Genomic DNA, 13,592 nt, shown 5'->3' with positions numbered 1-13,592 from the left:
GACCCTTCAACCTGAGTTATTCTATTATTTTCATCCATTTTACACCTATCATCTTTGGTTTTCTTCAGATGTCAAACTGAGAAAGACTAGGCTTGAAAGTTCATTTGCATAAAGGGTGGCCAGAAAAAAAGTGAGTTTAACTGCTTTGTAGGACTGAGACATTTGACCCAGCCAGAAAGAGGTAAAAAAATCTCTGTACGAGATGATAGCTCTACAAAGAAAAATTATTAAAAGGCTGAGGAATTACAAGTCTTTTGAAATACATATCACAGGCCTATATGTGTTTGCAAAACAATCTGGAACTGCAAAATAACTACTGAGACATTTTTAAAGCACTACAGCCTCCAGTGTCCTGCAGAACAAGCGCCAAGATGGCTTTTGGGCACAACCTCCCCTGGCTGCAGGGTTAGATATCGTACAGCCTGAGCTGCTCCTTCATGTCCCCTTCTGACATCTCTCCAAAGGTGTCACTTTTTTCCTTCATCAGTCTGAAGATGGCAGCCAGCTGCTCTCTCTGAACCCTGTTGAGAAGAAAGGAGAAGTAGGAATAGCCAGGCCAGGAGCAAGAACATCACTGTCAAATGAAACATGGAGCCAAAGGCAGGTCACTGTGCAAACCTTACTGGCTGCAGGTAATCTGTCTGTGTGAGATAAGACAGAGATAGCCTCTGGTTCTCCTTCCTCCCCCTTCCCATCTATCCCATCACCCTGCATGTTCCTCTGCAGCTCCCTAAACGTGGAGATAAACCAGCCTGCTTTAACACTGGCTTTGGAGCTCCTTAGGGCTTATCTATGCTCAAACTTTCAGGATAACTTGACATATGGAATTTTATAAGACCAACATGTCCCAATTTAGCAGACTCCATAACAAACCTGGATTAAGATTCAACAGCCCAGTGTGCTTTCCTTCTGTAATGAGAGGATGTAGATACAGAAAAATTCAGGAATAGCTATTAAATTTTAGATGCATAACCTAACTTAAAACTAGACAGCAGACTACCTCCCAGTGTGGACATGATTTTAATCAGCCACTGGAAGATAAGATCAGGGATAGGAATTTGCTTTGATTCGAGTTTGTCTGCCAATGTCCAATGGTGAGATGGACCCAGGTAGCCAGTCCAGCAGTGAGGTGGTCCCTGTGTAGGCAGAGGGTGACCAGTGGAACACCTAGCTCAGATTTTTAATCCCCAGGCAGTCCCATAGTAGATGATTAACATCCTTCTCCCCTGACAGAAGATCTCTTGATTTTCCCCCACCCTGAACCAGTTAACCATTGTGCATCCCATGAAGGTTGGTATCAGGGACAGGGCTTTATTTATAAGAGGATTGATACTGCTCATCTCTGGGGGGTACAGGGGGTGGGCAGCACAGGAGTGCCATTTGCTGGCAGGTAGCTCATGAACTGATGTAACTGCACAAAATTCCCTTTTGGGGCAAGATGAATGCGCACATGGCCCCAGGCAGGGCTGGCTGAGGGATGGAATGTTCCCACTGCCAGACTCCAACCTGCTGGGGATCAGGCTGCTCTCTTGCCCAGCACATCTCATTCCTGACTCTCTTGTGGCAGATGGAAAGAACTAATGGAGGTGTGGTGCTTTATGGCTGTGACAGGGCGGATGAAGTTCTGTTATTTCAAGGCTCATTTTGTCCCTGCATGAGCGTGAGGCCAGAACTCAGTGACAGCTCAGAGCACAGACCTGCCACAATCCCAGCTCCTCCTGCTTGCTCAGCACCTCCCATGGGCTAAAAACACAGAATCTGCCTTTTACTCCCACGTGGTCACCCTGTCAAGAGTCCTCTTTCCTGCCACAACCAGCTTCCCACACAGGACTTTAAACCATTTAATTAATCCATTTAAATGCACGCCACTGGATAACCTGGGGTAGTCTTCCTGCAAGGCCAGTGTGGACAAGCTATCATCTGTTCCAGTAACAGGAGGGGCAGTAATAACTATTGACAGGCAAAACCAGGGCACAATCTTTGCTTGAAAGGACAGCATCAACACACCAGCAGCCACCACACCAGGAACAAGATCAGAGGAAGGTGGCCAGGAATGAGCAGAGGAACCTTCTTCCCATGCTCCTGAGCTCCTTCTCTGCGTTTTCCCCTCTCCTGGGCTAAGCCCCAGCAGCAGCAGGAGCAGCAGCCTGTTCTCTCAGCACTGCTGAAGCAAACAGGGCAGGAAAAAAGCAGATCCTGGCTGAAGCAAGCTCATTTGCCAGTTCTTTTCCATTGCCATTAAAATGCAACAGTCCTACAGCCAAACAAATCCCGATAATGATGTGAGATCTTTTGTTTATGGAAGCCTGGATTTGTTTGCCTCTTCTGTAATGTTTTATGCTCACAGGAAGAGCATCCAGCTGCCCTTTCCAGATGAGAAGAAGGGAAGCAGGGTCATGAGTGATCAATATTTTATTTTAGATCACCACTGGGCACCACAGGGCACGTTGCCAGTCTGGTGTGGAGAAATTCAATACACAGCTTGGCCTCCTGTGTCTTCAGTGCATCCCAGCTGGGAGTGCTCACACAGGTCTGCATCCCTCACTCCTTATTTCACAGACATCAGTGCTGCTGAAACCTCTCCAAAGCCCCATTTCCTTGTCTCCAAAATCAGGATCACAGACAATATTCACTCTCTTTTTTTGAAGCACAACATCAATGCATTTTGGCTCTCCCCTCAACTTTAAATATCATGACTGTGCATTTGGAAAATAGAAAAAAGAGCTGTTACTGCTGTTACTTCTCTGCACTACACAATCTACTACAAAAGGACAGCAAAACAAAGATAAAGAGAGAAAAGAGCCTGGGAAGGAAGAGTAAGGCACCACAAACATGAAACTGTCTTTGAAGAGGAGCTTCTCCTATCAGAGGCGACCTTGCAAAACAACCTTGTAGGGATCCAGCTTGGTTTGCTTTTGGGTATTTTTTTGGATGAGTTCAGATCAAACACACACCATTCACAAATAAAATCATTCTCTCTTCTCATAAATGCTGTCCTCAAAACCACTTGGATTCAGGAGGTCAAACAGGATTTTACTTATTGCTAACAAAATAATTAATGAAGGATTTTTGAAGCAGCCTAATTCTTCTTCATAGGCAATTACATTTGAATACTTAGCTCTCTTAGGCTCTTTTCAGACATTTCAGTCCAAGACTTTTAGTTAGCTGGAGGTTTGGGGCAGTGAGCCATAGGTATGTCAGAGATATGGGGTTTAGTGTCCACAGCAGCTGAAATCCTGGGCAGAGCATTGGGAATGTTGTTGATTGCTCAGCAGCCAAACAAGAGCAGGAATGCAACACTGCATTGCTTCAGCAGAAAAAGGGGACTATCCCTGATTTTCCCTCTGATCATTTATGGGAATGTAATCATTTATGGGATAAAAGTCATAGTAGGGCAGAATGTACTTCTAAGATTTTCAACACAAATCTCTTGAGGAAGAAGTTACAAGCTGCTGGAGGTAGGGAGAACAAGCACAAACCAAATAAACTATTCAAAGGTTTATTGGACCAAACAAAGGCAATTTTTACAGATTCAAGCCACTAGAATTACAGTCCTTTGTATAAGAGCCACCATCAGATACAAAACAAACAAAACCAAACAAAAGTAAAAAATACCCAGACAGCCATTTGAGTTGAAGAAAGAGTTTGACTTGCTGCCACTAGCAAAAATCTGGACTTAACTACCGACTTTGCTGGATGTACATATTGCCATGTAACTTAAACACAACGGATATAAGGCATTCTTTGCATAGTTGGGTGCTTGGGACACGGTCAGCCAGCCAGTACAGAGGAGAGACAGCGGCTGCACCAGCGGGATGTTGAAGCAGAGGGTCCAGATGTGCCTTAATTCATATGCAAACCACTGAACACGCTTGCAGTTGTCGGCTGGGAGGGGGCAGCCCAGCCTCTTCTAAAGCTGAAGCCTCCTGCTGTTCTTTAAACGAGCCCATTTAGGAAGAGTTTGCCAACCCCAGGCGCTGGAAAGGACAACTGTGTACAAGGTTTCAAGTATTGTCTGCATAGGAATTAAAAAGGAAAAAAAAAAAAGCAGCCTGTTGGGTTCCTGATATGTTTGCAGTGTTAGCCAAGAGGCAGTGACAGAGAAGCTTTGGAGGACACATCCCCACCCAGCCTGGTGTTTCTACAACATCACTAAAGGACTTGGACCCTCTTCTCTCTCAAAAACCAGCTGGGTTTGATATAAAACCGAGTATGTGCCCAGCCAAATTCATCTGCTCTGTGTGACAGAGCTGAGGGGCAATGCTGAGCTCTGGCTCCCATGGACCAGCAAAAGAAGAGGGCACTGGAACAGCCAGCAGGCAGAGGAAGGGGAGTGGGCCTCTCCCAGGACCTCCACTATCTCATGCTGAGCCAGAGGGAACCCCTGATGCCATAGCTGCCTCCTTGGGTCTCTCCTCTTGGGAGCTGGAGTAGGGAAAGTGAGGATGCAGATAATAACAGCAGCCAAAGTGTGGCCTCTCCACCACAAGCAGAACAGCTAAACAATCAAACTTCATCACTTCTTGAGTATCCTGTGTACCTACAGAATCAGCTCTCTGCTAAAGTAACTACAGAAGCAAGATTTGAGTCAGCCCAGCCATCGTCTGCCATCCCTCACATAGACCCCACTTTGTCCCTCCAGCCCTTGGAGTAAAGCAGCTTTGTACAACACTGGAAATCACAGGCAGTTACCACCCCCCAGCAACAAAGAGGAGTTTGACCCCAGGACAAAACAACTTGAGATCCTGGTACAAGGTCCCAGCTGGTCTGAGAGCAGAGCTATGGTTTGCCCACCCCAGGAAAGGAACAACATGGATTTCATGGCCTAATATATGAAGCCAATACAACTAATAGACTTGTTGCATATTTAGAGTTCACTTTGGGTTTTGTTTGGAGGAGAGGGAGGAAGGTTCTTCCCAGTCCCCCAAACACAACTCAAGTCACTGCTTGGGCCCAGCCCCAGCCCGTGGAGCCACACAATAGGATATCCTCAAACTTGACAGGAGTTTTTGAAGAACTCAACTTCAGACCAAGAGGGAATCCCAAGTTTTGAGGGTTTATGGGTTTCTCTTATGGGTGTGTTTGGTTGTTTTTGGTATTTCTCTCAAGCCTTTAATGATGCCAAGGGATGCCTTTAGGAGGAGGCTAGGGACAACTTCATATAGTCTTCAGGTCTGCAAAGAGAAACAGGGAGAGAAATCATTTCAGTCATTTCACTCCTCAGGTTGGTTCATTATTATTCACACAAACGAGCAGGGAGAGCCCTCGGTGTGTGTGTTGGGGGGAAGGCAAGGCAGCTTCCCCCTCAGGGCAGGACAAGCTCCTGTTTGCAAACCTCATGCTTCTAAGAAGGATTTTGCTTCATCAACTGCAGCAGGATAGTCAAAACCCAATCGGAAGTGCAAATCCTCTTGTCTGGCACCAAGCTAAGTTACAACCCTTCTGAGCTACTAATAAGAACTGGAGAAGCCAAACTAATTAACTCCAGGGGTTACTACCTCACTGTCCTGTGCAGAGCCTTCTGGGGCTGCTGGCACCCTTGACCAGCCCAGATTGCTCTTCCCACCTGCAGCCAGATGAACCAGGAACAAGTGCTGATTTCACAGGGTGGTGTGCTTGAACTGCTCGACCTTTCTCAATCTTTCTACAGATGGGTCTGTTCAAGGGAAGGAGGTAAAATCCCCAGACTCCCTGCAGGTCACTTCCTTGTGATGGGAAGCTCTCCCAGTGTCCCAGGAAAGGAGGGTGAGATGTGTTTAATGTGTGGGGACATCCAGGCACTCCCTCCACGTAGCAGAGCAAGGGTCTAAAAAATGTGATCCCTTGTTCTCAGCTGGAATCTTCCAAACACTCTGGCCTCAATCTCATGGGTGAACCACCCACATCAGGAAAAAGCTGGCCCAAGGCTGGACAGCTGCCCAGAGACTTGCACTGGGGTAGAGGGAAGCTACAACACACATCACCTACCCTACAAACACATTCAGACACACCCCAGCCTTATTCCTCCTGGATTCAGTTGGATTCATGGTCCATAACACCTGAGCCATGTTTGGAAGTCCCCTACTCCTGCCAGCCACAGCGTGAGGGTGAGGAAAAGCCTCAATTCTTCCTCACTCTTCTGCAAAATCTTGCCTTGTCCAGCAGCCTTGTGACATGGCTGGTGACCCGGATCCGGGATGGGAGATCATCCCCTGGCACTGGGGTTAGTGGATCCCAGATGGGAGATCATCCCATGGCACTGGGGTTACTGGATCCCAGATGGGAGACCATGCCATGGCACTGGGGTTACTGGATCCCAGATGGGAGACCATCCCATGGCACTGGGGTTACTGGAGCTGGATGGGAGCTCATCCCCTGGCACTGGGGTTACTGGATCCCAGATGGGAGATCATCCCATGGCACTGGGGTTACTGGAGCCTGGGTGGGAAACTATCCCATGGCACTGGGGTTGCTGGATCCCAGATGGGAGACCATCCCCTGGCACTGGGGTTACTGGAGCTGGATGGGAGCTCATCCCATGGCACTGGGGTTACTGGATCCCAGATGGGAGACCATCCCATGGCACTGGGGTTACTGGATCCCAGATGGGAGACCATCCCCTGGCACTGGGGTTGGAGCCTGGATGGGAGATCATCCCATGGCACTGGGGTTGGAGCCTGGATGGGAGATCATCCCATGGCACTGGGGTTACTGGAGCTGGATGGGAGCTCATCCCATGGCACTGGGGTTACTGGATCCCAGATGGGAGATCATCCCATGGCACTGGGGTTACTGGATCCCAGATGGGAAATCATCCCATGGCACTGGGGTTACTGGATCCCAGATGGGAAATCATCCCATGGCACTGGGGTTACTGGATCCCAGATGGGAAATCATCCCATGGCACTGGGGTTACTGGAGCTGGATGGGAGCTCATCCCATGGCACTGGGGTTACTGGATCCCAGATGGGAGATCATCCCATGGCACTGGGGTTACTGGATCCCAGATGGGAGACCATCCCCTGGCACTGGGGTTACTGGAGCACCGTTGCCAAGGCTCGGTGGCCATCCCATCAGGACAAAGAAAGGAAATTTCCCGGGGTGGATAATCGCTCTGCGGGATCTGCGGCGCTGAGGACAGATCATCCCTCTCAAGTCACGCAAGCATAATCAGATTTCACGTGGCAGGACATAAGCTCATTGCCATAGGGGCCCAGGAGGGGAGGTCCCCTCCAGAGTGCCACAGGTGGAGCAGGGAGGGATGGGGGACATCAGAGAGGGTGGATGAGTCCCTCACAGGGATACTCATCTCCACAAGGCCAGGCTGACAGCTGGGGTGAGAAGATCTCAACACCAGCATGGCCCTAATGGAGGATGAATATCAGAGACAGAAATTCCCATCTGCACCACAGGGATACCCCTTCCTGGTCCTGGAGCAAGCTGTGAGGGGAGTTGGACTAGAGAGCAGGAGGCAGTCCCTCTCTGGGACGTTGGGGCCATATAACCCCCCAGGCTGAGAAGCTCTGCCATCTCAGCCATGGAAACTGGAAATGTTAATTAGCTTGGGATGGAGACCCAGAGATTTGAGCCACTGCTTATCCTTGGCTCTTCCCTCCTTTCCATTCTCCTTGGATCAGCATGCTTGCCCCTAGCAGCTCATCAATCAAACCAGGTTAGGGTCATCTTTTGCCAGAAGCTGTGTCCTTTCTTCAGATAAAGATTATCCAGATATCTCTGCTCTTGCCCAAGCCAACAGCCAAGTCACTGAATCACATGATTTGTCAGCTGGACATGGTTCTGTGCATGGAAAAGCTGGAGAACAAGGAGCCCAGACAAAAGCAGGTCCTGGAATATGAGAGCAGCTCAGGGACTGAAGGTCTCAAAGAAGCATGGAAATTGCTGTCCTGGTGGCCTCAGGAGCATTCCCTTCACTCCAGCTCACCCACAGCACTGACACAAGGCTTCTTGCTTTTGAGAGAAGACAGCACCTCAGCTCTGAAAAGCAGGGGTTACTGGTGGCATTGCCATGTGCATCTATCTCTCATGTGTGCAAAAATCCACAGCAGGTCAGGAGATCTGTAGCCCATTCATAGACTTCATCTTTCCAAAGGAGTCCTGACTCACTCTAAGGAGAGGCCTCTGTAACCATGTCTGGTAATTGCTTGTGACCTTTTAAGGAATAGTTTCACTCAAAAATATTATTTTCAGAAGCATGGAGCATTCCCAGCTCCTTTCCCTGGCTCAGGAGCTTGTCAGGACCATCAGTCCTCTGCTCTGAAATCCTGGCAAGGAAGGTGAACAGCAACCAGGCTCCAGACTCTTACTCCAAACCAGGATTGACCCTTGAGGGGGAAGAGCAGGGAATAAAAGCCCTTAGTGCTGGGCAGACCTGGCAGTGAGTGGCTGAGGTCTCCCCAAGGAGATCCCTCCCATCTCACTGCTGGGGATGGTCCCATCACCACTGGCCCCAGTTCTTCACCATGGGGGCAGATACCATCTCTGGTGGTGACTATAACCCAGTCTTGAGGTATTGCAGGAAGAATATGAGGAATGACACACTGAATTAAGCTTTCCTGGTGGTCCCAAAAACCTGAGCCAGTTGCTTCAGCCAGTCAGCAAAACACAGAGAGGACTTAGAAGCAGAACGGGGAGACAATGCTTAGAAAAGAGAGAAGGGATTGAGTGAGAGGTACCAAAAGGAGCTTCATCAACACAGATCTGAAATTCCTCCTCTGGGACAGAGAAGTTGAAAGGTGCTCTGGGCTTTGGGAAATGCCTGCTGTGCCTCGAGGCAGCCAGGACCAGTGTGAGCAGGGAGCACCAGTCTCACTGGCTTTAGGACAGGGTGAGGAACCAGTGGGATCAGGGGCTGTATCACCCCCAGCAGACCTTGCCCACAACTGTTTTGAGGCAGAAGCTTCTCACATTGCCCAGCCAGAGCAGCAACAGCTGAAAAGGCTGAGCACAGCCAGGGAGGTGCCTTGGGCTCCTGACCAGCTCATCCATCACCTGTGTGCCCATTCCCTTGCCACACTCCTGACCTCCCCAGCCAACACCACAGCAGTGGGAAAAGCCGCGGGCAGGCTGGGCTGTGCTTTCCTCCATCACTCAGTGTTTTTTCAGCTCACTGAACAGCAGTTGGCTCCCAGCCTGGCAAGATGCCCCAGTTCCCTGCATCCCTGGGTCTGTCCCAGCTGCAGGGGAGCCCAGGACAGGCAGAGCAGGGCTCCCAGGGAGTTAGCAGGCAGACAACAGCCAGCTGCCCATGCTGCACAAGGTTAAGCAGAAGCAGATGAAGACAAGTCATGAGCACTGGGTGAGGGAGACACGGAGAAGCAGCCACAAGCCAGGACAATTCAGGACCTGAGCCAAAGAAAACCACCCCAGGAGCTCAAGCAAAGTTGCTGTCTGAACTAAAATCTCATGTCAAGGCAGGGTCAGAGACTCACACCCTGCAAAGGCTACAGGGGAGTTTGCAAGGGTTTCCTCTCTGGGATGGGAGAGGAGGAGATGGGAAGGGGCTTCCTGGCCTCATCTTCCCTGGCTTTCTGAGGGAGGCATCCTGAGTTACTGTTTTAAAGTTTTTGGGGATTCATGACTCAATCATGACTATAAATAGGGCCAGGGCTCCAGTCCACTGACATCTCATAGGTCAGAGGAGGTTTTCCCTGGGGATATGGAGGCAGGGAACAGCACCAGGCCACCAGCAAACTTCCTCCTCCTCCAAGTGGACTTGGGCACCTACAGAGTGAGCATGAGGGGGAGCTCAGCAGGGAAACCCAAACTCTTGCCCTTTACTACAAGAGGCAGGTAGGAAGCAAACACACCTCATGCCCTGGGTGTTGGGCAGCTGAAATCAACCTTGGCCATGGCTGGTGCCATCCCCATGGCTGGTGGCTGCAGTAAAACAGTGCCCACCCTGCCCTGCAGAGTGCCATGGCCCTGGGCTCTGCCCCCCTTGCTCCTCCTCCCTCAGCCCAGGACGACTATCGTGCTGCAGAAGATGAGAAGCAAACAAATAATGACCCTCAACCCCCCCAAAAAGCCCAAACTTACCAGCTTCCCTCATCCAAAAGAAGCACCATGCTGGACAGGACAGGACAGGACAGGACAGACAGCAAAGCCACTGGGTGGGGGGAAGGTTAGCAAAAGAGAGGGAGGAGAAAAGCCCAGTCCCCATGCTGTACAGAGAGGGGAGCGAGCAGGCAGGCCAGGGTTATGTGATGGCAATGCAGGGGGTGGACAGGGACAGATGCCAATGGACAGCTCTCCCAAAATGCAACCTCCCCCAGCCCTGTCCACCCGCCTATTTTTGGAGGGCTGCTAGTGGAGATGTTTGAAATAGGTCAAGGTCTGTCAACACAGCCATTAAACCTCTGCAGCTGCTTCCTCCCCTTGTGTGCTCCAGGGCTGTCATCACCAGCATTGTCTCATTCAAATTTCAAACTTCAGCACAGTTGGCCCTCAAGCCACAGCTGCATCCCACTTTCATTCAGGATGCCTTGTAGAGCAGGAAAAGGTCTCTCCTCTCTGACATTCCCTAGAAGCAGGCTCTACCCTGCCTTGCTGAAATTCCAGGGTCCAAGCCCAGTTTTTTTCAGTGCCCCATAACCAAGAGGCACTCCCAGCTGGGGAGGAGGCAGGTTTCCAGTGCTCAATCACCACTAAGAAAAGGGCTGAGCTTGATATTTGCAGCCATCCAATTCCCCTTGCATGAATTCCAATTTGCAGTTGAGCCCTAGGCTTAAGCCCAGTCTGTATTCAAACAGAGTCACCTCAACCCATCTGTGGCTGGCCAGGAGGTGAGAGGAGAGGATGGAGAGGCAGGAGGAGAGTTTGCTCCTTGGATGGGTCACCTGGCCGTGGGAACTGAGCCCATTAGCCAGGGGAACTGGGCAGCTATGCCCATCTTCCCTGCAGTGGTCTGGGGGATCTCCTGCTCCATCCAGGAGTGCCCCTGGCAGGAGGAGTTTGGTGCCATTCATCAGACCCTGTTCAATGGATCTGCCATGGGGCAGCTTCTGGCTCTTCACCCCCACCTCTTCCTCAATCCCACACAGAGGAGAGAGGAGAGACTTTTCTAGAGCCTGTCAGATGGGATCTGCTCTCCTTTGTCCCACCAACACTCCTAGCCAAGAGCAACAAGGAGAGAGCACAGAGAGCTCAACCCCTTGACAGCACTGAGGCCAACCAAGGCTTGGCTGGGACCTGCTTTGCCTCATGGAAAGAGAGAACTGAAAGCAGAGACCCAAGGGGGCCATTTCTCCCATTGTTTTCTCTTTTATAAGGAGTGGAGCCTTGCTGCAGCTGTCAACACTCAGCAGAGTCCTGACCATACTCATTTCTAACAGAAAAAATCCCCACTAACCTCTTTCAGCCTTAAGGGAGGTTTGAAGAACATCTGGCAGAGACCACTCCAAGCCACCCATGACATCCAGGCCCTGCAGGCACTGGGGAGTTCTCCCTCCCTCCTGCACAGGAGCTGCCAGCCAGGACAGCAGCACCTCTCAGGCAGCCTGGTTGTGTCTCACACCCACACACCTCAGCCCTGCCTGAGCAGGGGCAGCTGCACCACCAGGACTCACATTTCCTGAGCTACAGCTGGCAGCAGATGGCCAAAAGCCTCAGGTGCAGAGGACAAGGATTTGGGAATAAGCTGTGCTGGCTGGACCAAGGGCTGCATCCTTCCCCTGCACTCTTCCCCTTCCTGCCCAGACTGTTTTTCTCCCCCAGGGGGGCAAAGGCTACGTGCTTCTGTTCCAGAAGGACTGGTGACCCACCAGGTGTGATCAAGCACAGCCACCACCCCAGCAGAAGTATTTGCCAAAAGGATTTACTGTCCTCCTCCCTCAGTGAGCACTCTAATTTTTAAGGCTGAAGTCACCAAAAGCAGGAAGTTGCATCACTCAGTGAAGGTCACATTCCTTCCCCTTTTAGTCCAGATTTAGCACCAGTTGGAAGCCACAACATTCAAGAGAATTGTAGGCAGGACAACCACAGCTTCTGCAGGGATGCAGGTTAGAACAGAAGTGTTTTTTTTGCTTAAATAACCAAATCTATTGCATGCCTGTACTCTCCTGTCTGAAGTCCTACAGCTCCTTCTGAACAGGCAAGGAATATTTTCAATGGCATCTCCAAAATCAAGGAGTCCCAAAATTCAAAGTTGTGAACTACACAGCAAGCAGCCTCTGAGGACCCACTTGCATTTTTGGGATGATTCTCACATTTGCTGCTTCACATGGGAACCTGTTGGTCCACAGGAAAGCTGGAGGAGTGACAGGGCTAAAAGTGCACACTAAACCTGTCTGAGTTTTGGTAACACACCCTAGGGCTCTGCAGCAGCCCCAGTTTCCCAAATCAGTAGAAAGAAGTGGCTGTGGGATGTCCAGCGTCAGGCATCCAAGCTGGAAGAGGTGAACATCCAAATGTGAGAGCCCCCATTCGCCCTGCAGTGCTCATGGAAAGTGAGATGGAGGCAGGGGGGGTGGACTCATTAATCTGTTATGAGGAGGGAAGGGGAGGGAGGTGGGGAAGGGGGTGGGACAGGCAACCAACTGCAGCTCCAAACAACCCCTCCCCTGGGAAATAAAAGCAAAATCACCCAAGACACGAGCAGGTGTTACCAGTGGTACCACTACCTCTAAGCAGCAGCGTGTCCTTACCAAAAAGATTTGCAAGAATGTTTGTGGCCGAGGACCTAAGGTACTTGCTACAGAGAGGTGAGATCAGAGGTCAGCTCAATCCTGCAACATAAAGGTGGCAAACCCGGGTCACAGCAGGTCAGCAGCACTGACAGGGCTCATGGACAGGGGGAGAGGGGTGGAAGGGCGAGGAGGAGGATGCAGGACAAGGCTGAGCTGCTGTGCTCAGCTCTCCCAGCTTACCTGGCAGCAGCCCTGCCCCCTTGCACCACCTGCGAGGCCTGCAATGAAAAGCTGCTGATGCCGCAGTGAAGATTTGAGGGGGGGAAAAGTAAGCCAGCAACAAAGCAAGACAAAAAAAAAAATTCACCAAGCTGCCTTAAAGAAATGAACAACACAAATACGGAAGAGAAGAAAATAAAGGAGCAGTAGGAAAAACACGTCTGGCAGTGGCCCTCAGTGGGGAGGGCTGCTCAGAGCCTCCAGGGGACATGAAACCCATCAGTTCTAGGTGCACTGTGCTGCCCTGGGACTGCTCCACACAGACAAGAGCAGCCTGAGGTGCCTGAGCTGTGCCATGTGCCCAGGACAGGTCCATCACCCCTGGAGCCTGTTGTGAGTCCTGAGTACAAAACCCCCATCCCACTTCTGTCCTTAGGCAATATCCCCTCAGTGGCTCCAGGTGACAAAAAGACATTTTTTTGCCACACAGGAACCAGCCCAAGGCCCTGCAGGACTCCTGGCCCTGAAAACCTGAGCAGTGATTGCTCAGCTGGTTTGGATGGAGCTGCTGGTGCAAAGGGTTGGAATTTGCCAGCTGCAGGTAGATTTTAGCATTGGTGTTTAGCAGGATCCTGAAAAGCAAATCCCATCTGGCCCCATGGGTGTCCCTGACATTCACTTGGCTCATCCCCCCACCACCCTCCCCAGGTGAAAAATACAGTGACACTCACAGCCCTGCTCAGCAGTTTA

At 50.7% G+C, this 13,592-nt stretch overlaps 1 protein-coding gene across 6 annotated transcripts in view; it reads right to left on the bottom strand.

The window, feature by feature from the left end:
* Nucleotides 1-206: 206 nt before the first annotated feature.
* MXRA7 (matrix remodeling associated 7) overlaps nt 207-13,592 on the bottom strand; it is a 29,558-nt gene continuing 16,172 nt past the window's right edge. Inside the window, exons 5-7 of one of the 6 annotated variants that reach the window (XM_066565685.1) lie at nt 12,864-12,917; nt 12,642-12,722; nt 3,484-5,174 (exon numbers count right to left, since the gene is read on the bottom strand). In XM_066565685.1, the coding sequence (XP_066421782.1) occupies nt 12,689-12,722; nt 12,864-12,917 (88 nt within the window). In that variant the 3' untranslated portion in view covers nt 3,484-5,174; nt 12,642-12,688. Of the gene's footprint in view, nt 522-3,483; nt 5,175-12,641; nt 12,723-12,863; nt 12,918-13,592 lie in introns of those variants that run through there. The other 5 variants (XM_066565686.1, XR_010785030.1, XM_066565688.1 and 2 more) reach the window with 5 other exon arrangements.

This window comes from Molothrus aeneus, chromosome 25, assembly GCF_037042795.1.
Source record: "Molothrus aeneus isolate 106 chromosome 25, BPBGC_Maene_1.0, whole genome shotgun sequence".
In the NCBI taxonomy this organism is placed as follows: domain Eukaryota; kingdom Metazoa; phylum Chordata; class Aves; order Passeriformes; family Icteridae; genus Molothrus; species Molothrus aeneus.
This window is presented reverse-complemented; position numbering and strand designations above follow the sequence as displayed.